Source organism: Glarea lozoyensis (assembly GCF_000409485.1).
Source record: "Glarea lozoyensis ATCC 20868 chromosome Unknown GLAREA7, whole genome shotgun sequence".
In the NCBI taxonomy this organism is placed as follows: Eukaryota; Fungi; Ascomycota; class Leotiomycetes; order Helotiales; family Helotiaceae; genus Glarea; species Glarea lozoyensis.
In genome coordinates, this window is record NW_007361002.1 from 412,704 (window position 1) to 439,251 (window position 26,548).

Consider the following 26,548-nt stretch of genomic DNA (forward strand, 5'->3'; position numbering starts at 1 on the left):
CCCGGAACAGGAATCGACGAGGAAATTCAAAGTTCTGTCGTGCCTTCAATATGAGCCATAGGTAAGATCGCGAAATACACGTTTTTATGACGATGGTAATCGTAGGTACAGTCTCTTCGGACATGATTGCCAAAGCCACAAAAAGTGCATATATGCAATTTGACCAGAGCAATACCTGCCGGATTAATCATTCGAAAGTGCACGACGCTAACTGATCTTGGAAGGAGTGAACTTTGTTTTGGAAGTTTTTGAATGAGAAAAGACTGTTCGCTAGCTGCGAGGTCCGGAATTGACTTGGGACTTTACGTTTATCACAAGGCATGTGAAGTGCTGGAATTGAAGCAGAAGCCACAACAGGGGCGACTGCATTGAAGAAAAGAACAGGTTACGTGAAGAGGCTGATGCTGGCGAAAACTATTGACTTAACAGAGTTTCTTGGATGGGTTAACCTATTCGCGCGAAATTCATGAAACTTTAAAGACATTTGTAGTGAAGCATCCAAACCAAATATAATAATCGAAGGAATAACGTACCAGTTAAAAGCCCATATCAGAGAACAGTAAGACTTTTTTCTTATAACTGAGCAAGGACTCTCAACTTTCCAGAAGAAGGTCTGTAATTGTTTTGTTCGCTGCTCCTGCGACTTATCACGCAGCCCATATCCGCATGGTGGCATTGCACATATCATCACTACATAGTCAAATATTGTTTCACAGATTGAGCAGCCATAGCAGAGTATTGCGGCATCCAAATAGCTTAGCCAATTCCTCAAGAATGAGGAAGATTCCAAGCGCCTGTTATTCAAGGTGAAATTTGTGAAGTTTGCAAGAATCGAGCAGCAGGTTGAACTCTAGGGTTTTGGAGGCTCATGGAAGTTGGAATTTCTGTAGTCATGAGTGCTGTCGACCATGAGACCGAATAGGATGGGACTGAATATAATGATGCCGGAGCTCGTGAGATGAATAGCATTTTGAGTTCGTCGACACTGGGAGAAGAAAAGGGAGACAAAGGAAGCGGGAATGGTGGGCCTGCCAAGGCTCAATTAGTAAGCATGCGTACGGGCAGGGACAATCTTCAACTCAACGACGGAGCTTCCATCCAAACATGCACAACTAGTTTTGAAGCTACAGTCTTGACAACACAGTACATGACGAGGACAGTATCGGAACTTTCCATGTCGTGTCCATGAAAAATGCATTCCATACGCAGATCATATGTCTGGATAGGATCAAGCGTCAAATGCCGTGAGACGTTTGGATTCGCCAGAACCTTGGAGCCGGGAATTGTTAGCCTCTCAATATGTCTTTCTAGTGAGGAGTAGCTTTCGGATCGACAAATTCGTGCAACATTGCCGCTGGTTTAAATATCTTCGTCGCACAGCTTCTCATCTGAAAAACCCGGACTTGGTTTCTTTTATACGACACCGGAATAATGTCGTGCAGTTAAGTGCCGTTGCTGAGTGGTGGAGTCGCTTGGAATGATAGCTGGGGTACTCAATTAGGTATGTAGCTTCCTTGATACTCTTTATCCGGAATCGCATTTTGAGATAACCACTTACTCTTCTATAGACCCGCGAGTTTGACTTGTCCGAGTCCAGAGTTGCAATATGTTGTGTACGAAGTGAACCACCACATTCCAGCAATTCAAGCACGCCTGTTAGAAAATTCAGCTCACATCGGCAGCCATTGAATGTTTTGTGGACGTGATTGACTAGCTGTGCAGTTATCAATAAATCCAGGTTTTCTTCCATTATGTCTTCAGAGCACTCATCCGGACCCACTGAGAATGAGGAACCAAGGAGAACACCTGGCTTGAAAAGAATTATGTTCTTCACAAGCAGTGAGTACGGCCAAGCAAATGTCATTTTGGCAGTAGCATATGAGCTTCTACTTCGACGGAAATACGATATTCATATCGTGTCCTTTGAACCTCTAAAGAACCGGATCAGGGAACTCAACAAGATGACCTCCTCAGAAGATCCTGATCCTGCCAGATTTCACGCTGTGCCAATTATATCACCTATGGAAGCAGTTAGGAGACAAGGAAACATTGGACCTTATCCTGCTGGTGTGCGCGGAGCTTTGAAAACTTATCGTACTACTTTACCAGCAATTGCAACCGCATGGGATGGATCTGAATATATGGCTGGATATGAATGGTGCTTGGAAAGAATCCACTCCATAAATCCTAATATCATTGTTATCGATCCATTATTCAGTATAGGACTAGAGGCCTGTAAGACAGCTATACGAAACTACGTCGTCCTAAGTCCCAACACTTTTCAGGATATTCTCCGAAAACAGCAACCATTCTTTCGTCAGTTATGCAGATATCCAGCGTACTAAATCCTTCTTCAACTACTGCGATGTTGCTAACGCATTTAGCGTCTCATCTGGCTTCCCATATCCGGTTCCGTGGTCTCTCGTACCTGCCAATATTTATCTCAAGATAAGCATCGTATTCGTTCTCCTCACCTCGCCGAAAATGAAAGAATTGATGAGATTTCGGAAATCTCAGAATCTGCCAGCGCTCCCACCAGTATTCAATACCTGGCAAATGGAAAACCATTATCTGGTACCGTCTATTCCCGAAACAGACTTCCCATGTCAAATCAAGGACAATGTATATCCTTGTGGTCCGATTCTGCTCCCAGTTCCATCCGTAGCTGAAGCAGATGCTGAATTAGAAGCATGGCTCGGGCGAAACCCAACGGTTCTGATAAATCTTGGATCACACATCAGAATGGACAACGAGATGATCAAGGAATTTGCCGTTGCATTAAAAGTCCTCCTCGACCGTCATCAGGATATTCAGATTCTCTGGAAACTCAAAACATCAGGCGGATTGTCACTTCCATCGACCAAAAACGAAGACAAACGCCAGAACGACTCCGCAATAAAACCAAAAAAGGAAAGCTATACTGATACATTCGATCCCACTTCCCTCGACGCAGTAAGCACCGAGATACAAGCCAGCCGCGTAAACATCACGGAATGGATGTCCGTCGATCCCCTAGCAGTACTCCAATCCGGCCATATAATCTGCTCAGTCCATCATGGTGGCTCGAATTCATTTCATGAAGCTCTCAGGTACATACTCCCTCCTTTCTTGCTTTCTTCCTTCCCTTTCTCTCGCCTCCCTTCACTTTCCCCGCCCAGCTTTCCCCTTTCACCGCCACAGACCACCAATACTCACTCACAACCCCCCTCAGCGTCGGTATCCCCCAAATCATCCTCCCCTGCTGGCTTGACACCTTCGAATTCGCCAACCGAGTCGAATACCTCGGCATCGGCGTCTACGGCAGTCGAACCGCTGCTCCACGAGTCGACGCGTGGGAGTTTTCACGGGCGCTGATGAGGGTTCTTGGAGAGGGAGAGGAGGGTGAAGACATGAGAAGGAGAGCGAAGGAACTTGCGACGCTGTGTGGAGGTTATGGGGGACGGAAAAGGGCTGCGGAGAGGGTGGTGGAGATTTTGGAGGGTTTGTGAGGGTGGGTTATATGTGTTAGATTTCTTGGATTTATGAGATTGGGTAAGATGGTGATTTCGAAATCGTGGTTGTTGTCGGGGCGTCGCAGAACGATATAAGCAATAGACGAAATGCGATATATCTATGGTTTAATTTCGCGAAATGACGCATTCTCATGAAAAACTAAAAAGACATCACCCTGTTCATAATTCCAAGTAATGTTCAATTTGGTAGGGTAGTAGAAAGATACTATCACTGATCTTGTCCGCCGCCAGCACTTTCGGCGCATATATCAAAAGCCGAAACATTGCCGCGTGGATATCCCGTCCCGTCACCAACTCCCTCGGGGATTTCCACAACACGTACACCGTGTTCCTTTCCTTGAAAATATAGGTATAAAGATATAAGTACATTCAATTGCTTCTGCTTTATATATCCTTCTACATACGTTTTCATTTCCTAAACACTATCACGTCCTATCCAACACCTCACCCCCACCCCATCCTTCGACATCAAACCTCCAACGACATATATAACTTTACAAATTTAACTTATTAATTAACCCATATTATTCAACCTCAAAACTCCAACACTCTCAAAACTGTCAACTTCAAGAAAAACAAATTCAACTCACAAGCTTCATCCTAACCTCATACCCCACCAAACTCTTTCTCACACCCACCAAAACCTCATTCCCCCACCAATCTTCAAACATGACACAACAAAAACCCACATACACGCTCTGCACCGTGAATAAAGTGCCTGCGCGCGCAAAGGTGTTGATTGGACGGTTTATCGAGGAGCAGAAAGAGGAGTGTAGTATTAGTTATCTGGCGAATTGTGAGAGTAAGTTCTCTCTCTCATTTTCAGGATAAGTAAATATGTCTAAATTAATTTTTGTAGGGATCGAAGAAGTTCAGTCCATGCTTCTAAAACATAACCCAGATATCCTCGTAAGCCCTTCCTTTTCCTCAGTCATCATAGCTTCATCCTATTTCCCTCCACCAGTTCCTAGAATTTCTTGTTGATAAATATTGGCGTAGTTCATCGCAAGTATGTGGACACCCACCGAATCCACCGAGATCATGCGGATTGCGAGAGAGACGAATCCCGGGATCAAGGGGTTGGCGATCCCGTTTGGGTTGCAGGTTGAGAAGGGCCCGGATGCTGTGGTGGAGTTTTTGGGGAGGGGTGGAGGGGTTGGTTGAATCATGATAGACAGAGGGTTTTGTTTCTGTGACAAATTAGATGATATCTTGACGAAGGATGGAGAGGTGTTATTAAACCCTGATAGATTTGGAAATTGGAAGAGAAGATGATCAAGTGATGTTGCATGTCATAGCAATTGAGGTGTGTTGGAAATTATGTGATGTGGTATCTCGTATTGAAGTTCTAGATATACAGAAAACTGAAAAGCGCTCTTTCACAGAGATATTAAAATCCTTCTCTACACACCCAACCCAAACGCCTCAAAAACGCCCTACAACCCATCCCCTCTCAATCCCTTACAACAAGATCCCCCCTCACGACCCAATAATCCTAATAAAATCCTCACTCAATCATCACGACAACCCCTCCTTCATCCCCTCCTCTACACCATTAATCCCATAACCCCCCTTCCCCCCCTCACCCCCTCTAACACCATACCCCCCACCCCCACCACCCCGTCCCCCACTCAAGAACACAAACATCAACATAAAAAAAACCATAAAGACACCCACGCTCAACGCAATAACCCTCTTATCCTTCTCCCGTTTCCCCTCCTCGCGCTGGAAACTAACACAGCAATTATTGCGTCCGCGCATGATCGCGCGTTCGAGATCTGGCGTCGCGTCCGTGAAACTAACGCAGCAGTTATCGCGCGCTATAGACGGTGTGTTGTCGGCGGCGGAGGACGAGCGTTCTTCCTTCTCGAGAAGTAAGCGACCGATGGATTCTTCGAGCCATTCGACGCGCTGTTTCAACCCGGCAATCGTGGCGAGTGCGTCGTTGGAGGTGGTGTCGCCCGTGGTGACGGTGGAGGGGGCGACGCCCCAGAGGGAGGCGGAGCGGATAGATTGGGTTGGTCGCGGGGTGCCGGGCGAGGAATGGGTGTGGAAGGAGGGAGGGGGAGAGTTGGGGATGGGGGTGTTGGTTGTGGAGGGGGTGTCTATGAGGGAGGATGCTGAGGAGGGGAGACCTGTGTTGAAGTTGTAGGAGGAGGGGGCGGTGGAGAGGGGGATGGGAGAGGCGATTTGAGGGTCGTAGGCGCGGTGGGTTGTGGATGTTGAGCGTTGGGGGACCTGTGGTGGGTTAGATGGAGGAGGTGAGGTGAGAGGAGGGGACTTACGGATTCGTAGCGGTGACGATTCATGATGAAGGCGGTGGTGGTGTTGTGTTTAATGCTTTAAGGTAATTGGAGTTGAACTGTCCTAGTACTAAGGTATGTGGTACTAGTACAGAAGTATATCGCGACGCAATTGAGGCTCGTGCAACTTGTATATTATTTCATAATCATCAAGGAGTTGGTCAAGTACGAAATACGAGGGAGTGCGATAGTAGATAAAGAATGGACCAACGATCATCCGAGTCTGACAGCTGCCTTGCGACCCATTCTGGACGCGTCAGCATCGCCCAGCTGGGCTGACCGAAGGCCAATCAGTGCAGCGAGTGAGCAGCTATCGTTCATGATCGAATGGGACGAGCTTTACGAGATGTGTGGTTGCGGCACAGCCGTCGATGATGATTTGCCGAGGCGCGGGGAATAAACGGGTTTAACAATACATGTTTAATGTAGAAGATTACTTCCTACGAAAAGTGTAAGATTACATGCTAGTTTAGCTAGGGTAAGGCTTTGTGAACTGTTGTTGGGAGTAAAATTCCTGTGATGAGGTTGAAGGAGCGTAGAAGAAGAAGCGAGGAGTGTAAAGAGAATACGTTGTAAATTCAGCTAAATATGCTATGTAGCACCCAACAACTTGGGACCACTTCCCAGTGTTAAATTCGTCTGTGTCAAGATTAGTTCGCGCCTCAGAGCATAGCAAGATTTTGTGTATAGCAATAAATGTAGGAGCCTCCCCAAGAAACACGCCAAATAATCCTAGTCCGAATCTTCATCAACCTCCTGGCTTACAATTCTCTTAGTCCATCGAATCTCCTCCCAGTCGGTTTGCCTAATGTTAATAATATGAAGTAGCCATCCACTACTAGTTTTCGCATCTTTTTTCAACCTCCCTAAACATCGCACCTTCTTGCCCAAGTCACCGCCAACAAGACCTTTACTTTCCGTATCAGCTAGAGTCGTGGGTTTGATATCCGTAAGAATACCTGTGGCAAATGGCGGATGCTTGCTCCAGAGGTCCGCAAATTGAAAGTGTTGTTTTGTCGTGCCTGGATCCCGTAAAGAGAAAGTAACTCGAGCGAATAGTTCAATTATTGCATCTTGATTTGACTGAAAACACCTGGCACCTTCGCGGTACATCTCATAGATTCGAAAACAAACTCGGAGAAAAGTTTGAGGAGAAACACCAATGATTGGAGAGCGATCACGAACGAGTGAAGGAAATGCTGGTCTTACAAACCGCTCGAAGGGTTTACATTCGTCAATGTCGTCCAGAACGACAACGTCCGCCTTTGTCCTCAGGTTGGTGTCTTGATTCTGTGATACACCATCAGAATTATGTTCAACATTCTGAGTGGGCTTTGGTTCTTCAATCGTTTCTTGTTCGTCTAGCCCAGAGCCGTTTATGAAAGACCAGTCTTCGCTACTAGGGTGAGTACCTCTACCCACCGAGAGAGATGTCATGGCTTGCGATTGACTACAACTGTTAGCATTATGAGTCCCGGGTGAGGTTTGGGGTTTTGTGGAACAAGTTCGACTTGGAGGCGGCGAAAATTGTAAGGTGCTGTCGTAGACTTCTGCTTCACTCGTCTTGCCAAGAAAAGAACGTTGAACACTCGAGGGTGCTCTAAACCTTTCTACAGCTTCTCCATCCTTTTTGGTATCATCCTGATCCTTCTCACCGGCGTAACACATAGCAAAATTGTCCAAGTCTGGGTCCGATTCTAAAAGAGATGGTGACGAGGAGGTTGCCTCGTCGTGGGCGGGAATTTTCTTCGTCATTTGCATTTGCCGTACATGAGGAGCTTGGTTAGATCTGAGAAAGACGGGTGTTGGAGAACAATTATTCGGCTCAGACCCGTCCATTGGTATGCAATTACTTGCAGCGAGTAGGTCCGTGTCGTCGACGCCATCATCAAACTCATCGTCGGACTCAGCAGCATTGGCTGGACTGATACTTTCCTGGACAGAGTGGTGGCCATCCGAATGCACTTCAGAGTCTGGTCTTACCAGCGGCGTTACACATTGTTCTTCGGCGTGGTTTGCATCGACAAATGCTGCATCTGAAGAGATCATCTCTCCCATCATCATTCCTAGGCTATGACTGATGACAGGAGGTATTTTCAGCCTCTGGGATGCTTCTTGAATCGTTTCGCCATCCTCCCTCGCCGTCTCAACCACGGATAAGAGCCCGTCGAGAACTCGCTGCTCACTGGAAGTATAGTAAGGGAAGAAAGAACTGGAGCCTGAAGGCATGCACCCCACTTGCGAATCAGCTTTCGTAGCATATTGCCTATCTTCGGGTTGATAGCCAGTCACGATATCAGTGCTAACCTGGGACAAGCCTAAACCAAATCTGTTTCCTGTGAGCCCAGGGTGTTCTGATGTGTTGTGAGTGTCTATCCCTTCAATGTTGGGTTGATCACAGAATGGATCGCCCGTGTCAATTCTCCAACCTGCTAGCTGGGAGCTCTCATCCTCACGACCTAGTAGGCACTCCGGCTTCGGAATGGAATGGATTTGGTTTGTGTCCCTGTTGTTGAGCAACTGTTCTGAAGTCTCATTGAAAGAAGCGTGATTTCCAGATTGACCTATTTGTGCTGGAGCTTGGTACCGAAAAGCCGCTAATTTATCAAGAGTTGTTTGTCCGATCTTAATGGCATTGTTCTTTACAGCTGATTCGGTAGACGACCATCCTTGGTAACTGACGACGACTGGAGCAGCCTCTGTCGGATTTTGCTGGGATTTCTGAAATTTTTTCTCATCTCTTTGAATTGGTTTCGTGATTGTAAGGCTTTTGAATGCTGGTAGACTTCTACCTGCTCCCTTCGCCTTTTTCGATGGTGCTTGCTTCTTACCTCGATTGGCGGTGTCTGGAGGTGTTATCGACTGTGTTGGCTCGGACAAATTAGGCCGATGCCTACAAAATGATCCAACAATATCTTCATCGTCAGATTCAATGGTTTGAACCTTGAACGGTGCCCGCTTGCCTTTCGTCCCCCGTTTTGTAGCAGTCTTTTGTCGCTTAGCCGCTTTCTCCACAACCAGTTCCTTCTCCATTCCAGTATCCTCTTCATCCGCGTATGGCCATATGGCGCCTATTGAATAAGAACAGTCTTTCTCCATATCACTCGTTTGACCTCTTTCCTCAGTAATGCCTCGCTTGAAAACATCACTTCCATCTTCGAGCCGGTTGTGCAAGAAGTCGGCAGCTTCTTCGGGATAGTAAATGGTATCATAGGGATTAACATATTGGACAGGCGCTTTTTTATGAGTAACTGGTGTGAAACATGGCTGCGGTCGGAACGTATGTGGCTCTCTGCTCGATGTTAGCTGTGAAGAAGAAGCTCTGCTCTTTCAACCAACGGTTCAATGTTGGCTTCGCCGTCCACATGCAGCTCCTCCCAACCCTGATTCAACTCCATCCCCTTCTTTCTTCACACCCAGGACGCTCAATTGACTGAGCACACCTATCTCTCGTTCGTTGCATCAGAAAAGATGTACATATAAGAATGTTGATGAGGATTCTGAACATCAAGAAGAGCAATGTCAACAAAACACCACGATTCTGTCGGCATAAACTCGGCCACAAAGTCTTGGCGGCGGGGTCGTCCGATTGCCCGGTTACCTGAAGCGTCGTCTCCAGTCATCACTTTCTGAGCCGCAGCTCGAGCTTCAAAGTGAATTCACGCGGGTAATTCACATCTAGTTGGACTCATTACTCAGTTTAAGTATATTTAAGCAGCGCAATTTTGCGATATCCACCCTTCATTTCAACAACCATAGCTCAACGGAGCATTGTCCGCGATCCGTTTACACGCTCACTTCGTTTCACCCCGCGCTGCTGTTATCAGCAACAGCTTAGGAGTCAATAGCAACTATTTTGGCTTCTAGAAGCTGCTTCCTTAAAAAGTTCCGGAGCTAGATTACCTTATCTACTTAAGTTCTCAAGTATCCAGGTTAAACGGATTGCAAGCCACTGCTCATCTATCATTTGCTACCATCATGAGGCCAACTCGTAACCCGGTCCGTATATCTTTCTTTTGCTCAAAGCACAAACTATGAGTTTTATCATGTTCAAAGACTACATCCATCAGGAAACAGACATTGCTCTTCCTATTTATCAACTGTGTCTAGGATAAAATTGTATTAGTGTCCAGCCAGTCGGCCAATCCATAACTCGGTTTTTTAGTCAAACGAACACTGGAGAATCATGCTCCGTAGGACTTGTTTTTTTTCCAAACATGTTACGCTAGATGTTTGTCGGTGCCTGTTATACATACTAATTCGGAAGTCTTTTCTTTAGAACAAGCCTTACACGGCTATCACGGCCAATATAGAGGTCCTTTGCCGTGAGGATAAGAAAGATGATATCAGTGGAATTGTCAACATCATTGAGACGATGAAACTGTTAGGAGGAAGTGGGATCGAAGAAGCTTCACGGGCGATTAGAATGGAGCTTTTGTATGGAAATGAACATCAAAGACTAAGGGCTCTGGAAATCTTGGATGGACTCATTCAAAATGCAGGAGAGACATTCCAAAAGAGATTCGCAAACAAAAAGTTGGTGGATAGTTTTGACAGGTGTCTGGACAAGCACTCCGGTCAACTTGTGAGGTCAGAATGCACAAAGCTCTTGCGTGGATGGTCCAAGTATAATCCAGATATTGCTCGACTTTATAAGGTATTCAATACCACTTCTCGTAAGATGAATCATCAGCTCACATAGCACCAGAAAGCCAAAGCCTTAAGTGACGCCGATAATCCATTCGGTGACGGCGCAGAGACAGAACGACCTGCACCTGCACCCGTTCGAAAGGTTGCAGCCCCTGTCGTTCCAGTGGCTTCTCCAATTCGACCAAGTGAGCCAAGCCATACCCGAAGTTCATTCTTTCGAAAGAAAGATAAGAAAAGCAAGGGGAGAAACAAGAATTTCAACTTCGAGGCAGAGAAACCGATGATGAAAGCTTGTGTTGCCGATTCCACCATCGCGGCATCAAACTTGGAAAATGTATTAAGATCACAAGGAGGCCAACAGATCACTGCAAACGCAAATGCACTTCGGTATTTTGAGATAGGGAAAAAGCATCGTCAAAAGATTAAGACTTATGTAAGAGCGAAACTTCTGACAGTGGACTTTACTGACTTAATAGCTACATTATCTTACCGAACAGAAATACGAGGGCTCCGAAGAATATGTCGGCCCACTGCTCGATGTTAATTCGAGATTAATGGATGCGCTCAAAGCTTTTGTGAACGAAGATGGCTCACTTGACGCGGAAAGCGATTCAGACGACGAGTTGGCTGCGCAACAGCATGCATTCAGAAGTAGGTAACCTCCATCCCAATCGTAAAGAGACTTGCTAATGTAGAAACATAGTGATCGAAGAAAGACACAAAACCAGACAAAACACTGATGCCTTTTCCCAGAATGCTTTTGCGAATATGGGAAGCTCCAGTTCCAAGAGTCCGGAGAAGGCACCGCCAATGCCTCCTCGTCGTGCACCCATGGCAGCACCACCACAGAATGAGGATGATGAGGCCGATAATGATCCTTTCGGTGATGGTAATGCTCTAGATACTCCGGGGGCGGAGAAGGATGAGCCTAGATGGTAAATATTCTGCGGCCTTTTCGGGAGAAGATCTGACATGAAGCGTGTAGGGCCGTCGTTTGATGACTATAATCGTAGTGTCTCGCGCTCTTTGAAAGAGCCTTTGGGGAGATGCAAGATATGATCATGTTTCTTGTTGGGAGGCGAATTGTCTTTGTTCACTTGCATCATCGAGCGGTTTTCATATCACGTAGCAGAACCGGCATACCTAGGTAGGTAGACTGGAGCTCATGTTGTCTTGGCCTATGGAGCGGTCTATTTGTTCTACAGCGTCAATAAAAACTTCAATCTCACAATATTACCTAGCACATTTAATCGTCTGAGTATGTAACCTGGAAACCCGAAAATTATCACTAGTGTCTGCCACTCCCCTCTATCCTCTACGTATCAACATCAAATTAGAACCATTCCTCATTAACTGAAGTATCTAGAGATACATATACACTCACTATTTAGTTTTTCCAAATACCACTCGCTCCCGCTCCAATCGTTTAATTTTTGAACATCGAAGGAGTTTTACTTTTCCCACACAACTAGCCGATGTATTCTACGGAGAATAACAATAACAACGTTAAACCTAATATATATTTTACTATACATTTATATATCCCTCTCAGCACTCAGCTAATTTTCAGTAGAGGTCTTTGGACACTATACATTACGGCCCCCAATTTCCGTGAGCTGGGTTGCCACTCAGTCTGGAAGGCATAAACTGCGTTGGACGTATCAAACACCCAACAATGTGTGTAGTAATATATATCCAGCATCCTGCTCATCATGAAATCTTGATCAAAACCCTCCTATACGTGCCTTAACCTCGTCGAGCGACAACTCAAAGTTATTACCGACTCTACTTACTACGTACAAATGTATCAGCGCAGAAAGACACCTCACAAACTGCTTTATTAGAGACAAGATTATTGTGACTTCTAGGACAAAGTTATTTCAATTCTCTACTCTATTTCTCTCCTGTCTATTTCCATTATAGTTAAGCATTGTTGTTTCCAAAGATAGCTGGTCGTAGAGATAAGAAAATACAAATCTGCTCCCCGGTATCAAAACCATGTTGCGCTAAAACGCCTATACACCAGAAAACCCAAGACTTTTGGACGCCTTTGAAAGTATGCAAGTCAATCAGAGGAGTTAAGTATTCATCAGTTCCAGTCTGTTTCAACGGCTTTTGAACGTCGTAAATATCTCATAATATTAGACAAATGAAACCTGATCGGAAACGGAATCCGACAACTCCTTGTACCAATGAAGAATTAAACAGTGAGCTCGACGTTCTTGCTCTTCGTGATATGCTCCTTATAAGGCGCAAGAGCTTTCGCAACATCGTTACTACAGAAACGAGTGACTTGCTCGGGGCAACGACCGATGAAGTTCTTTGGGTCGAGCATGGCGTCAATTTCATTCCAAACAGGTTGGAAGAATTCGGTCTTCTTGATGCGTTCGATGAGATCATTCTTGCCTCCCTCCTTCTTGACAACATCCGAAGCTTGATGACTCAAGACACGGATCTCTTCATGGGCGTCTTGTCGGGATTTACCTAGTGCAACCAGCTTCATAATAATGTTCTCGGTGGCCATGAATGGAAGCTCTTCCATAACGGCTGAATGGATTCGAGCTGGGTAAACAACCAAGCCGCTGACCACATTGTCGAGAGTCATGCAGATAGCGTCGGCACTCAAGAACATCTCTGGAATCATGATACGACGAATAGCAGAGTCATCAAGTGTTCTTTCCATCCACTAGAGATATTTAGTAAATTGGTTGACGTGTTTGGGAAAGTTCATTACCTGAGCAGCGAAGGTGTCAACGGCAATCTTGTTCTGATTTGCAAGGAAACGACCCAAGCCAGCAATACGCTCACATCGCATTGGGTTGCGTTTGTATGCCATTGCAGATGAGCCGATTTGATCCTTCTCAAATGGCTCCTCGAGTTCCTTACGATTGGCCAAATGTCTAGCAGAAAATTGTGAGTTTTTAAACATGTTTGCGCCAACGAAAAGACTCACCTGATGTCACTGGTGATTTTCTGGACAGTTCCTCCAAGAGCAGAAAGAGCATTAGCAACTCTCAAATCGACTTTACGGGTATATGTTTGGGTTGAAATAGAGTAGCATGAGGGAAATCCGGCTTTTTTGCAGAGGAATTCGTTGAGTTTGTCAATTTTATCTCCGTCCTCGTGGAAAATTTCCATAAATGAAGCTTGCGTTCCAGTAGTCCCCTGAGCTCCACGGAAGCGTAAATCATCCCGGACTCGAGAAATATCTTCCAAATCCATAAGCAAGTCCTGTGTCCATTGAGCTGCTCTACGGCCGACAGTGATAAGCTGTGCTGGTTGGTAATGAGTCTGGAATTGAGTCAGTCGTGGATCATTGTTATACATTGGGCTCGGACTTACGAATCCAAGCGTAGGCATATCCTTATACTCGATCGCAAAGTCCGCCAATTTCGAAATGATAGTCGCCAATTTTGGTAACACCCTGTACCACAGTCAGCTCTTTCCAGAGACGAGACCTGGCATGCTATCTACGAAAAACAATTGACGAAATAAACGATATTATGTCAATTGTCTTCAGTACACAAGACCATTTAAACTAGTACCTACAGATCAAGAGCATTTTTCATGAAGATCAACTCCGCATTATCAGTAACATAGCAGCTTGTAGCCCCCCAATGAATAATTCCAGCGGCCTTCGGCGCCACCTGCCCGAACGCATGCACATGGGCCATAACATCATGTCGTCTCTTCTTCTCTTCTTCACTAGCAACCTTGAAGCACTCGTCGGTCATTTCGAGGTGCTCAGCCATTTGAGAAATTGCTTCGTCCGAGATATCGAGACCGAGTTCCTTCTCTCCCTCCGCAAGCCAGAGCCAGAGTTGTCGCCATGTAGATGCGCGGTTTCGGTTCGAGAATATCTTTTTCATTTCCGCGCCTAAATTGATCAGACAATCAGTGAATAGCTCTTCAATGGATTGGTCTGGGGCTTACTAGAATAGCGGGACGCCAATGGCGATTGATATGTATCGTTAGCAGACATTTTGTCTAATTATGCCGCCGTACAAAAGCGTGGTTTTGCAAATATTAAAGTTGTGAGGGGAAGCAAAAGTCGGGGATGGTGTGGTCGCTGGTGTGATATTTTCCCGTGGCAGATGGCGGGGTAGTTCGCTGAATTGGGATGAATGTGGGTCTCGGGCGGTGAACCCTGAGTCGTAGGGACACCCATCTCCTTCGGCTTCGTTCTTCGTTCCTCATTTGCTTTCAACATCACAACTAGTCACAATACATCACATTATTGGAGACCTAGGTGGCTAAAAGCTTGGGCATACAGTACTATCGGAAGAGACAATACCTACCGCAAATCTACCTTTATTTAAAGTCATTGCATAAGCACTGAGCTCGCCCAAGCGTGCGAACAACGAGGACCTCTCTAAGTGCTTCAATTTTCTCAAATACATATTTTTATTGAATCCCGGTTTCAATCTGAAAAATGTTACTGTACAGCTAACGATATACACCACGGAGAATTTATCAACGCACCGAGTTGTCACAGATTCCGTATACAGTTTGCACCTGCGCTGACGCCAATGGTCACAGACATCCAGATAGCCATCGATAAGTCTTCAAAATCAGCAAATATGAAGACTGAGATGATCTAACGAAATGGAATCAACTTCTGCCAGTTTGGGAAAGCCGTATAAGATGCCGATGGCTTGCATCTGGTTGGAATGATCGTCAATTATCAGTGATTATGGAGAACGAAGATGGGTGATGCTCATCCGATTTGGCCAGCCTTATCATAGACCGGACAGGTTTTAACGGCAAAACCGGCTTGGATCATTTGTTGAAAATGCCTTCCTCTGAGATTTATGTCAGCTACTTGTGGGTGTCTAGTGGTGTGTTCAACGGTTTGTGTCAAAGGCACTTGATGCTACCCGTCGGATAGGTAAATTTTCTGGCAACCTTTTACAGGAGAGCAAACTTTCCTGTGTCGTATCGATTTTATTTTGCCAGCCAAGTCACCAACGGTGTTGAGAAGCTGGGAAAACAACGAGATCTCGGTCTGGGACCTCGTGCTAAATTGCCAGCCTCGTGGCACTGTGGGGGCATGGCATGCCATTTCAACCCAGCCGTGGCTTTTCAAACCTCAAAATAAATCACGACACCAAGAAAACATCCACCCAGCGAAGAGGATACTGCGGCTCGACGCGAGAAATGATGTTACACGACATACGGGTTTCTCCAGACTCAGCTTTGGCTGGTAATTTACGCTTTAATTCGTCTGATACTTCCCGAAGAGGGCGAATCCAAGCCCTCTATCACAACACTCAGGGCTGATTTTGGGAAAGCATGGTTATGAGTAATAACCAGCAAATATCAGAACTTTCACTGAACTCAGTAGGGCTGTTATGAGGCTCTTCTGTCTTATTAAAGGACGTGTTTCTCGTCGGCATTTTGGTTCGATTACGCGTATCTCACCAGCAGAAATATTGTCTTTGAGTCTCAAACATGTTTTCAAGACGCCCGATTCAGGTCGCTATCCTCGCGTTTATTTTCGGCCTTCTAGTACAAGCGAGTCCAGCTCCTACAGCCTCATCCCAAGGACTCCTCAGTACTGGAATCTCACCCAGACCTACCGAAGAAGCAGTTTTAGTTGACCCGCTCGAAGAGTTGAAAAAGCGGGATTATAGAGATATCTGTGGATATGCAACAGGAAACACTCGTAAGTCTTACAAACCCTCACCAACATCTATCCTCTACTAACACATCCACCAGTATATCCCGTCACCTGCGCAGTAGGCTACCGGTGCGCCGTAAACAACTATCAAGAAGCCATGGGCTGCTGTCCAGCAGGAAACTTCCAATACTGCCAACTAGCAACATCCTGCATCCCATACGCGAGTCTCAACAACTGCGGCTTAAACTGTCAAGCAGACTACGGAATCGGGAAATGGTACCCCCCTTCCCCCTCTTTTTCTCATCCTTCCCTAATCCATCTCTAGCAACGCACAATACCGCTACTGCGCAACCTTCCGCTCCCTCTACGGCACCACGACGTTCAGCGGCTACCAATGCGCCATCTCACCCTCCATCATCGTGACCGTCGAGACCGCATCCGACGCTACCCGTCGCCCCGTCATCGAAACCATCACCGCGACATCCATTCCCTCAGCAAGCATCACCGCCGCACCGATCGTTTACTACCAGAATTTCTACGACAACTCGACGGCGAACCAGACGAATAGCGAGGTGCATACCGAGGGCAAGGGAGGTCTGAGTAAGGGCGAGATTGCGGGGATAGTGATTGGGGCTGTGACGGGGGTTTTTACTTTGGTAGCGACGATTGCGGCGGTGATTTCTTGTTGTACTTGAGGTTGATTTGGGCGAGGTTGTAATTTAGATTCGCTTTTGGGAGGCGGATGGTGTTTGGAGGGAATCTGTTTATTGCTTAGTGATCGTGTATCTGGATATTTCGTGTTAGAAATGAGAGTAATTTAATTAGTTAGCGTACCGTTAAATACAATCACAGTACTAATACACCAATCTTTCTATCGCACCAAATCTGTAATATCTATCAATGACAACCAAGCTCTTCCCCCAACCAGAACTTGAATTTCCACCAAACCCAGTCATCATCTCCTTTTCGTCCCTTCATCCTACACTAGTCCGACCAGTCGGACGCTCAAACCCTCATGCACCAGCGCTCCTAAGGACTGGTACGTGTAGCTTGTTCGCGTCAAGCTAGATATATTCGTCTAGTCGATAAAGTCACCATCACAATCAGAAGAACCGCGTGATATCTCATACATCCGTTGGGTCGTTTATACTACCAAATTAAATAAACGAACATTTTTATAGCTTAATTGATGTACAGTCGCCTTTTTGGTTTCACGTAAACCGCTCACGGAATTACCTGTCCCCTTTAGCGACCATTGTTATTACGCAATTATCCATCACGACTTCCCATTAACCAAAGCTGGATATGTTTTCAACTTACGGAATAAACAGTTGGATAGTATGATAATGTTCTCTCAAAAAGAACATTAACCTGAACCTTCACATCTTCCTCCCCACCCCTTCCTTCTCCAATTCCATCACTCAACTTCTCATCCACCACGCCTCACCCCACCACAGCCCACAACCAAACTCTCATCCCCCTCCCCTCACAACCGTTCCCTACAACCCAGCAACTACCATTCTACTCGGGAGTAACACAAAGAGTTGTATTCAAAGAAAATAAGAGGTTGATGTAGGAAGAATTTGTGGTGGGGGACTAAGTAGTAGTAACCGCTCATTCTCCCCTCCAAGGAGATGCGGAGATCAAAGCAGTGACCATGGACTGAATACCGAATTCTCGATCAAGAGCAATGTGGAAAATACAGCTCGAGGCACGATAGATCTGTACCATGGGTTAAGCCAGTTTAAGAGCTGTTTTCTATTAGGAACCACTAATAGATAACTTCAACAGGTCACGAAAACACATACAGGAGAGTGAATTAACCAAATAATATCATTCAAATAAAATACAAGTCATCGCTTCATTTCGTTTTCACCCACGGCCGTAACTTCATCTCCATCCCTCGCTATCTAATCATCCTGTGTTTTCTTTTGTGTTTTCTTTACAGCTCCCTCTCAAGCGAATCAAATCTATCCTTAAACTCCTCCACCGTCATCTCCTCACCCGCCCAAGCAGCGTCACCAGGAGTCTTAGGTGGGATCAATACAGAACTGACAACGTGTACAACACCATCCTTTGCAAGACCATCTTGAACAGCGACAGAGCTGAATCCGTTAATCTTGATACTGATGAGTCCACCGTATCTAGCGACATCGATGCTCAAGGACTTTTCATGGAGAAGTGTTGGGAGATCAACGTGGAAATATCCCTTTGGAATGCCAGACATGTCAATCTCGTCGACGGCGTCAGCCGAAGCGCCCTCTCCATGGTAGAAAGCGTCGGAGTAGAGTGTTTGGTTGGCAACAACATGGTATTCCAAGAGTGCCTTCAAGTACTTTTGACCATACTTGCTAAAGAGGAAAGCGTTGATCTTTGGACCGAGCTTTTGGAATGCCCAGTTGCTTGGTGCGAAGAGAGTACCACCAACGTGAGGAGCCTCCTTGATAGCGTCGAAAAGACCAGTCTTCTCGAGACCGAGTTGAAGAGTGCTGAACTCTCCTGGGAATAGCTCGACAATCTTCAATGCTGGTGGTGGTGGGAGAAGTAGGGAGTCAACACCGTGAATAACACCATTAGTACCAAAGATGTTAATGGCAATAATTCGGCTGTAGAAGTTGACATTCAATCCCTTGGCCAATCCCAAACCAATACGAAGACGTTGTTGACCACCGAGAGCCTCCTCAACTAAGGCAGTTGGAATTGTATGTGTGACCAAGACACGACCAGCGGGGTAGAAGTCTGGTGAAACGTGGTATTGAATAATTCTCTTGAGCAACTCCTTCGATGGCTTGTGGTGGTGTGGGAGCTTCTCAAAAGCCTTGTCTGTTGGTGCAAACACAGTTGAGTTGACAGCTGTGCTGTTCAAGGCACTAACAATATCTGGGTATTCGTCAATGAGCTTTGCAAACTTCGTGGTGTATTTGCTGCTCGCGATGAGCTGGTAAACGGTGAGGTTTGGGTGGTGCTTATGCGGATCGTGGTGGTGAGGTGGGTGGTGGGGATGATGAGGATGATCTGGTCGGTGGTGTGGATGATCAAAGATATCAACATCCATAACATTCTCCATCTTGGTATCCAGCCATGATTCGACATCGAACTTGGTCATCGACATATGGCATTCGAATGCCTCTTTGGCCTTCTTGCCAGCATTGAGAGCGTTGTCGAATGCATTCTCGGAGTATGCTACGGCATCGTGAACTTTGTCTTGAGCTTCTGACCAGACGTTCTCGGCGGTGTCCTGAATCCTGTCCAAGAATGTCTGTGACTTTGCGTTTTGAGCAACAATACGCTCGGTCACTACATCATCTGGAATAACAAATGCTGTTGATAAGGCCGCAAGCGGCAATAGAGTGGTTGCGAACTTCATCGTGGATAATTGATGGTGTTGTTGTTGTAAAGGAAGATGATCAACGGCAAGTCGAGAAGTAGGTACATAAGGAATGCCAATCAGGCTAGCAATGGCATGACGCCTCGATGGGATTCGCAAGAGCGAGGGAGGTAAGACGAGACTAGGGATGTCCGGAACTGGAAGAAGACAACCACCTCAATTGGTTCGAATCAAAGAGACTCAACTCCATGCGTCTGTGTGCTCGTTGGTAAGCTTGCGCGTCCTTCGGTTCAAATCACCTCACATCAATACATCATTGATGCACCACGAATGAGGCGAGCGAATCAAACCACATGTGCCCCTCGAGCGGGACATTGAATCCTCCGTGTCTCTAGAACATCGAGTATGATCACTTATGTATGGTCGGATATGAAATAGATGAGAAGTCTAGAAGCAAAAGAGCCGTGGCTACAGATGAAAGATATCGAGGATATTCTTCTATCAGAATCCTGGATGTCAATAAGCTCTCTTGAGGAGTGCTTCTATGCAATGGTTTGAGACTCGAGACTTCAACGTCATCGGCGATAACGATAAGGCCTCACAGATGCGGGGATCGGCCCCGTGCAGTCATTACGGGCGTACGAGACTAGGTACGAGTACGAATCACAGGTTACGGAGAACACCACCAGTGCAGTTTCTACTTTGACACTGTCAAAATCCATAAAGGATTGTGAAAAAGACCACATTATTCTAGGTCTGCCTTCAAGCTTATCGATGTTTTGTTCTTGCTACATCTCTGGTGAATTCTTTTCACGAAAAGTAGGCACCATCACGTGACAATATCACGAGACATCGAGTTGAGGAGAAAACCCAGGATGACTCTGCGCAAGGATTAAAACCAAGCTTTCCTTAGCGGTGCCGGGCACACATTTAATTCCAGCATCATTACGTCTTGGCGTGACTGGATGAGCTTCGAAGCTCTTTAACATCCAATTGACTTGAGGGAAACAGCAAGCTATGATCTGGAACCTCCGTCGAAGTACGGTCAAGTGGATCTCACGACGAGCTTCCCTCCCATACCGACGACAAAAGCACTTCACAAACCCCTCACCATCCGGGTGATGAGGGGCAGCAGTTGCGTGGAAGACACTGACTGTACCTTGTGCTAACTGTGCCGAAAAGCTGTCGTCATGGCTCATGGTTTGTTTATAGAGCTCCCTTTGGGTGCATTTTCTCTCCTTGCTTCCTCTTTTACAGTGTCTACTGCTCAAAATTCCTAGCCCTTCAATTGATCTCATATCTTCCGTAATAACAGAACAGCCCCCAAGATGCCTCTCGCCCGCCATGTCAGTCTGTCAATTGAAGTTTCCAGCTTCAATTCCTCCAGTTCCGAGTTGTTCAAGTTTCTAATCCCAATCTAGGTCGACCCCGATGAAATCATCGACAAGCTTCACAATCTTCACATGAAAGAAGCAGGTCGAAGACATACACACACAAATGGCGGAACATCTTCTATAACTCCTTACTCCACACGCTATGCCAGCAAGCAAGAAATCCCCAAATTCAAGATTGGCAACGAGGGAGCACCAGCCGATGCTGTTCACCAAATGATCAAAGACGAACTTGATCTGGACGGAATTCCCAACTTGAATCTGGCAAGTTTCGTCGGTACATATATGGAAGAAAATGCACGAAATCTCATGATTGAGAACATTGCCAAGAACATGAGTGATGCAGACGAATACCCTGCTATGATGCAAATTCATGCTCGATGTGTGAGTATCCTTGCTCACCTCTGGGGTGTGCAAAAGGGCGAGAAAGCTATTGGATCAGCCACCACTGGATCCTCCGAAGCCATTCATCTAGGCGGCCTTGCTATGAAGCGTCGCTGGCAAGAAAAGAGAATGAAGGAAGGAAAAGATACATCAAAACCAAACATTATCATGGGAGCGAACGCTCAGGTTGCGCTTGAAAAGTTTGCTAGATACTTCGAGGTCGAAGCACGCATTTTGCCTGTATCTGAGAAGAGTAATTTCAGACTTGATTCCGACCTAGTCAAGGAAAACATTGACGAGAACACTATTGGTGTGTTCGTTATTCTGGGAAGCACATATACCGGTCACTACGAGCCCGTCGAGGAGATTTCCAAGATCTTGGACGATTATGAGAAAGAGACAGGTGTTGATATCCCAATCCACGTCGACGGTGCTTCTGGAGCCTTCGTCGCTCCCTTCACTCATGCTCAAGTTGGAGGTCCTAAGTGGAACTTCGAACTTCCCCGTGTCAAATCCATCAACACCTCCGGCCACAAATTTGGACTCGTCTACGCGGGCGTAGGCTGGATCATCTGGCGCGATGAAGCCTACCTCCCAAAGCACCTTGTCTTTGAGCTCGTAAGTCCCTTTTCCCCCAAAGCCCCATTCGATTCCTACCATATAAGACTAACTCTCACCCAGCACTACCTCGGCGGCACCGAAGAATCCTACACCCTAAACTTCTCCCGTCCCGGCGCCCAAGTCATCGCCCAATACTACAACCTCGTGCACCTAGGCTTCTCTGGCTACCGCTCCATCATGGAAAACTGCATGGCCAACGCCCGTCTTCTCTCCAAATCTCTCGAAGCAACAGGCTGGTACACCTGCGTCTCCGATATCCATCGACCAAAGGGCGTGCACAAGTTCACATCCATTGACGACATCGCGTTTGGCAAAGAAGACGAAACGTCCGCGGATTACAACGCCGGACTCCCTGTCGTTGCGTTTAGATTCAGCGATGAGTTTAAGAAGGAGTTTTCCCATATTAATCAGGTCGATGTTAGTAATCTGCTGCGCGCGAAGCAGTATATCGTCCCGAATTACCCATTGCCGCCGAGCGAGGATAAGATTGAGATTTTGAGGGTGGTGGTCAGGGAGAGTATGAGTTTGGATTTGTTGGATCGGTTGATTGCGGATATTTGTCAGATTACGCAGAATTTGATTGTAAGTTTCTCTTCTATGATGAGCAACTTCATCCTCACTCCACCATCCCTTCCTTCCGTTATATCACAAGCTAACAACCCACCAGGAAAACGACAAAGGCGATCTCAGCATCCTGAATAAATCAAAGGATACAAGTACCGAGAAAATGCATTCGAGTGCGGGAGAGAGATCGCATCATAAGGGACAAGGGAGAGGTGGGAAGGAACCTATGAGTAAGGGCGTGCATCGGAGTGTGTGTTAAGATTGAAAGTCGTTGAGCTTAGAAACCAAATTCCGAATAACACGATCTAGATTCAATTGCTGTGTAAGAATCTACCGAGTGAGAGGCTATTAAACGAGAATCGCAGATGGATGTAGCTAAGTCTGATGCTGTGTGCTCGCTTGAACAGGTTAAACACACCTAACCACACTGCTCATAAGTGACTTAAGTGTAAATGAATCTCAGTTCACATGGGAGTTGACTTCAACTCCACTCACCTAGAATACTGGCTTCCACAACAGCCACGAGATATCGAATGCGAGTTTATTGATGAGCGCATGTGAACTGATGTCCTTGATGTCGTCTGTTGATTATATTATCGAGTATCGTATGATACCGTTCCTTCCATTACGTACAGGTGATTATGCGTCTGATTTACAGCTTTGTAAAGCTTCTAGTATACAACTTCGCCGCCAAACGTCTTGAAGCAGGAGTTGTAGCTTCTCCAACATCGGGTATCAGACTCCACGACTTCTGTTTCTCCACCTAGAACTTCCATACTTCTTCACTCCATATCCATGCCAGTTTCAGCATCATCCTCAGCGACTAGTATTTAGATGGTTCTCATACGTATAATCAGATGAAACCATCCCCTTCAACGTTCCCCAGCACTCAACACAAACCCCCTCAGCTGCCCCTCCAACCACTTCCCCACCTCATCCGCCCTCCTCTTGATCTTCAGAATCCCCGCCTGTTGTCGCGCGCCTGCCACTGAACTGCCTACGCTCCCGGCTATCGAGGGCGTGCTGCTTTGGATGTTATTCAATGAACCACCGGAGCTCACACGTTCCCCAAGCTCGCTCGGCGCAAGATGTTGTGCTGGCGGCGAGGAAGGCGGTGAGGTGGTCGTGGTGTGGGCAGTTGGTAATGGTGAGGGTGAAGACATGTGGTTTGGAGGCGCAGAGGTAGGTCCGATGGCGACGAATATCAGACCGCAGGATAGTTCGCGGATGACCATCGTGCCGTGGGCGAGCTGGACGGTTATGGAGGATATGTCGTCGTCGGTTACGGTGTCGCTGGAGAGGGCGGATGAGGACGGGTCTGAAGGTAATGCGCTGTGCATGGCGTTGCTTGTGCGGTCGAAGGGCCGGTAGAGGGACCACAGGGTGCTGGCGGCGGTGGCTTGGGTGCGTAGGAGGGAGGCGGGGAGGGGGGAGGCGCTGGAGAGGACTAGGCCGGAGGGGGTGAGGAGGAGGAGGGTGGGCAGTTGGGGGGTGGTGTTGTGGGAGAGGAAGGTTGTGAGGGGGGTTGTGAGGAGCATTGTGTTGGATCGTGAGGTGCTGCGATGGTGGTTAGAGGTTGTTTTGGGAGTGGATGGGGAGAGCTGACTATGATCTTACAATTTTTCAATTGAGAAGTAGGAATTGGCTAGAGCTGGACTGTCGTGGAAAGTGTCGATGGTCGTGTGCCTGATGTTGTCGCGGGGAAGCTTGGATCAAAAAGATGAAGCTCTAAAATTGCGGGAGAGAAATTATCCGAGTGACCGGAGCACAAGCATCAGACGTCTCCTCAAGCAATCGATCAATTGGATTGAAGCTATTCCCATCGAATGAATTAGCTTCCTTCGGACCTCTGATGTCCCTCTCCTTCGTGTGCTCGGGAAGGAAAGGCTGCTAGTATGGAGATGTCGTGTGTCGCAAGCCGCCAGGAATTGGATATCTTGTTACACCATGCTCCAGCAAGCAATCATACTCTTTCACTCGAGTACGACAAGCGGAATATACCCGTTAGTGACAAGACATATTTGAAGTTACATATCAGAACAAGAAGGAATACACCTTTGAAGGATTTCCATCCGCTGAAGTCGGGGTTCATCCAATGACCTTCGGCTTTAAGCACGACTCCACCACTGTCGATTTAGGGATTCCACAGCGTCATAGGAAAAGGTGGGGTCATGTGTTTATATCTCCTCTCCAACCTTTCATCAACCACATTCTTCTTTTCCTGATCTCTGCATCATCAATCTCATCTTTTCTATGCAATTGTCTCGCGCTTTCCAGCGAGTCACCAAACCAAGCTTTTTTCGAAGCATAGTAGATTCAGGTACGGGCCGCATTGCGCAGTATATAGTGGGGTGATTTGATGGACTGCTAATACTTTGGTACCTTGATAGGTAGTAGACCGTACGCAACCATGTCGACTGATACCAAGACCTACAAGTTCAATCACTCGATGTAAGTCTGACGATCCTTTTCTCAGCTATATCAATGCTAATATACGGATAGGATTCGAGTGAAAGACCCCAAAGAGTCTGGTATGTGTAGTGTCAACAATGAAAAATCCCACTAACAGTAAGCGTTTAGTCAAATTCTATGAGCACCTTGGTATGAAGATGATCAGAAAGGTGGAGCAGTCTGAAGCCAAATTCGATCTCTACTTTATGGGTTATGATTCTTCAGGAGCCATTTCCAGCGGCAACCATTTTAGTAACAGGGAAGGCTTGATTGAATTAACACACAATTACGGCACCGAGGATGATCCAAATTACAAAGTCTCTACCGGTAATGCTGATCCCTATAAAGGATTTGGGCACACTTGTATCAGTGTAGACAACATTCAAGCTGCGTGTCAAAGAATCGAGGACGCTGGCTACAAATTCCAGAAGAAACTATCTGATGGACGCATGAGAAGCATTGCGTTCGTCTTGGATCCAGATGGATACTGGGTTGAGGTCATTGGGCAAAATCCAGTTGAGAAGACTGAAGGTGTTACCACTACTGACACCAAGACCTACAAAATGGTACGTTGCTTCTCATTAGGTGGGCAACGAACACTAATTCATTCTAGAACCACACCATGATTCGTATCAAAGATCATGAGAAGTCTCTCAAATTTTACAAAGAGGTTATGGGAATGGAGCTTTTCCGGACTAGCGAGAATGCAAGCGCAAACTTCAACCTTTACTTCCTTGGGTATCCTGGAAAGGACGGAATTCCAACAACATCGGCTAATGGGGTCAACCCAACGGCTGAAAGAGAGGGCTTGTTGGAGCTGACGTGGAACTATGGAACTGAGAAGGATGCCGACTTTAAGTATCACAATGGAAACGATGAGCCACAGGGATTTGGTCACATTTGTAGGTGGTATTGAGACTCATCGTATTCTCAAGCTAATATCGTTAGGTATCTCTGTTGATGATTTAGATGCTGCTTGCAAGCGGTTTGAGGATCTAGGAGTCAACTGGAAGAAGAGACTTACTGATGGCCGTATGAAGTCGGTTGCCTTTGTTCTGGATCCAGATAATTACTGTGAGTATCTGAGCAGATTATAGTCGTTACAACCTCGAAACACTTACTGATTGAACCTAGGGATCGAGGTGATTCAGAACGAGAATCTCAAGGAAAGCCAACACAAAATATAGATTGCTCCCTCCTTACTTGGGGAGCTCATGTAGTACAAACCAACACCACATGTAAATTGAATCCAATAAGCGGACTAAACAACCACTGTCATAGGAAACCTTTGCCGTGCAGGTGATCTCTACTGCTTACTCAAAGCAATTATGTATGCGGCTATACTTGGAAGCGAAGTAGAGCTCCGTTCCTGGATGGTGGGGTTACTTATGTGGCGTAACTAAATAGACCTAGCTCGATTGAAAACGCGGGGGTGCAGGTGTGACAGACTTGGCCTACTTCGAACAACCCCACCACCTCGACTTCTTTGATCAGATGCAGTGCTTATGTTTGTTATTTATATGAGGGCGTCCTATTTCCATTCATTTTCAATATGCTATTCATTTGAAGCATCTGCGTTCACCACAAATATCTATTCACTAGGTCTGAAACTATATTCAGTGTTCACTCAGCTGTTACAGTCCCTTCAAATACCCCGCACTTGCTTGTAGTTCAAGTATACCATCCTTCAGGCAGGCCCTTTTTTCTATAAGTTGGATTAATTT

The 26,548-nt window shown here is 46.3% G+C and overlaps 11 protein-coding genes across 11 annotated transcripts; 6 read left to right on the forward strand and 5 right to left on the reverse strand.

The window, feature by feature from the left end:
- Window positions 1-1,751: 1,751 nt before the first annotated feature.
- On the forward strand, window positions 1,752-3,488 carry GLAREA_01317 (UDP-Glycosyltransferase/glycogen phosphorylase; the record flags this gene model as incomplete). The annotated part of the gene is made up of 3 exons (XM_008088533.1): window positions 1,752-2,338; window positions 2,385-3,089; window positions 3,212-3,488. The coding sequence occupies 3 exons, from the start codon at window positions 1,752-1,754 to the stop codon at window positions 3,486-3,488; spliced, it is 1,569 nt and encodes a 522-aa protein (XP_008086724.1).
- A 693-nt stretch (window positions 3,489-4,181) lies between these two features.
- On the forward strand, window positions 4,182-4,676 carry GLAREA_01318 (uncharacterized protein; the record flags this gene model as incomplete). The annotated part of the gene is made up of 3 exons (XM_008088534.1): window positions 4,182-4,314; window positions 4,372-4,421; window positions 4,512-4,676. 3 exons carry the CDS (start codon window positions 4,182-4,184, stop codon window positions 4,674-4,676), a joined length of 348 nt encoding a protein of 115 aa, XP_008086725.1.
- Window positions 4,677-5,030: 354 nt separating this feature from the next.
- Window positions 5,031-5,821, reverse strand: GLAREA_01319 (uncharacterized protein; the record flags this gene model as incomplete). Its single annotated transcript, XM_008088535.1, has 2 exons — window positions 5,031-5,750; window positions 5,798-5,821. The coding sequence occupies 2 exons, from the start codon at window positions 5,819-5,821 to the stop codon at window positions 5,031-5,033; spliced, it is 744 nt and encodes a 247-aa protein (XP_008086726.1).
- A 726-nt stretch (window positions 5,822-6,547) lies between these two features.
- On the reverse strand, window positions 6,548-9,438 carry GLAREA_01320 (uncharacterized protein; the record flags this gene model as incomplete). Its single annotated transcript, XM_008088536.1, has 2 exons — window positions 6,548-9,107; window positions 9,293-9,438. The coding sequence occupies 2 exons, from the start codon at window positions 9,436-9,438 to the stop codon at window positions 6,548-6,550; spliced, it is 2,706 nt and encodes a 901-aa protein (XP_008086727.1).
- A 355-nt stretch (window positions 9,439-9,793) lies between these two features.
- On the forward strand, window positions 9,794-11,404 carry GLAREA_01321 (ENTH/VHS; the record flags this gene model as incomplete). Its single annotated transcript, XM_008088537.1, has 5 exons — window positions 9,794-9,814; window positions 10,095-10,472; window positions 10,524-10,898; window positions 10,942-11,116; window positions 11,169-11,404. The coding sequence occupies 5 exons, from the start codon at window positions 9,794-9,796 to the stop codon at window positions 11,402-11,404; spliced, it is 1,185 nt and encodes a 394-aa protein (XP_008086728.1).
- A 1,261-nt stretch (window positions 11,405-12,665) lies between these two features.
- On the reverse strand, window positions 12,666-14,447 carry GLAREA_01322 (L-aspartase-like protein; the record flags this gene model as incomplete). The annotated part of the gene is made up of 6 exons (XM_008088538.1): window positions 12,666-13,151; window positions 13,200-13,365; window positions 13,419-13,756; window positions 13,808-13,889; window positions 14,015-14,342; window positions 14,399-14,447. 6 exons carry the CDS (start codon window positions 14,445-14,447, stop codon window positions 12,666-12,668), a joined length of 1,449 nt encoding a protein of 482 aa, XP_008086729.1.
- Window positions 14,448-15,916: 1,469 nt separating this feature from the next.
- On the forward strand, window positions 15,917-16,780 carry GLAREA_01323 (uncharacterized protein; the record flags this gene model as incomplete). The annotated part of the gene is made up of 3 exons (XM_008088539.1): window positions 15,917-16,130; window positions 16,184-16,361; window positions 16,411-16,780. The coding sequence occupies 3 exons, from the start codon at window positions 15,917-15,919 to the stop codon at window positions 16,778-16,780; spliced, it is 762 nt and encodes a 253-aa protein (XP_008086730.1).
- Window positions 16,781-18,027: 1,247 nt separating this feature from the next.
- Window positions 18,028-19,452, reverse strand: GLAREA_01324 (FAS1; the record flags this gene model as incomplete). The annotated part of the gene is made up of 1 exon (XM_008088540.1): window positions 18,028-19,452. One exon carries the CDS (start codon window positions 19,450-19,452, stop codon window positions 18,028-18,030), a length of 1,425 nt encoding a protein of 474 aa, XP_008086731.1.
- A 1,289-nt stretch (window positions 19,453-20,741) lies between these two features.
- GLAREA_01325 (PLP-dependent transferase) lies at window positions 20,742-22,632 on the forward strand (the record flags this gene model as incomplete). Its single annotated transcript, XM_008088541.1, has 4 exons — window positions 20,742-20,759; window positions 20,835-21,806; window positions 21,870-22,391; window positions 22,477-22,632. 4 exons carry the CDS (start codon window positions 20,742-20,744, stop codon window positions 22,630-22,632), a joined length of 1,668 nt encoding a protein of 555 aa, XP_008086732.1.
- A 613-nt stretch (window positions 22,633-23,245) lies between these two features.
- Window positions 23,246-23,911, reverse strand: GLAREA_01326 (uncharacterized protein; the record flags this gene model as incomplete). Its single annotated transcript, XM_008088542.1, has 1 exon — window positions 23,246-23,911. One exon carries the CDS (start codon window positions 23,909-23,911, stop codon window positions 23,246-23,248), a length of 666 nt encoding a protein of 221 aa, XP_008086733.1.
- Window positions 23,912-24,783: 872 nt separating this feature from the next.
- Window positions 24,784-26,011, forward strand: GLAREA_01327 (Glyoxalase/Bleomycin resistance protein/Dihydroxybiphenyl dioxygenase; the record flags this gene model as incomplete). The annotated part of the gene is made up of 6 exons (XM_008088543.1): window positions 24,784-24,824; window positions 24,876-24,904; window positions 24,954-25,390; window positions 25,438-25,726; window positions 25,773-25,898; window positions 25,959-26,011. 6 exons carry the CDS (start codon window positions 24,784-24,786, stop codon window positions 26,009-26,011), a joined length of 975 nt encoding a protein of 324 aa, XP_008086734.1.
- Between the last annotated feature and the right edge of the window lie 537 nt (window positions 26,012-26,548).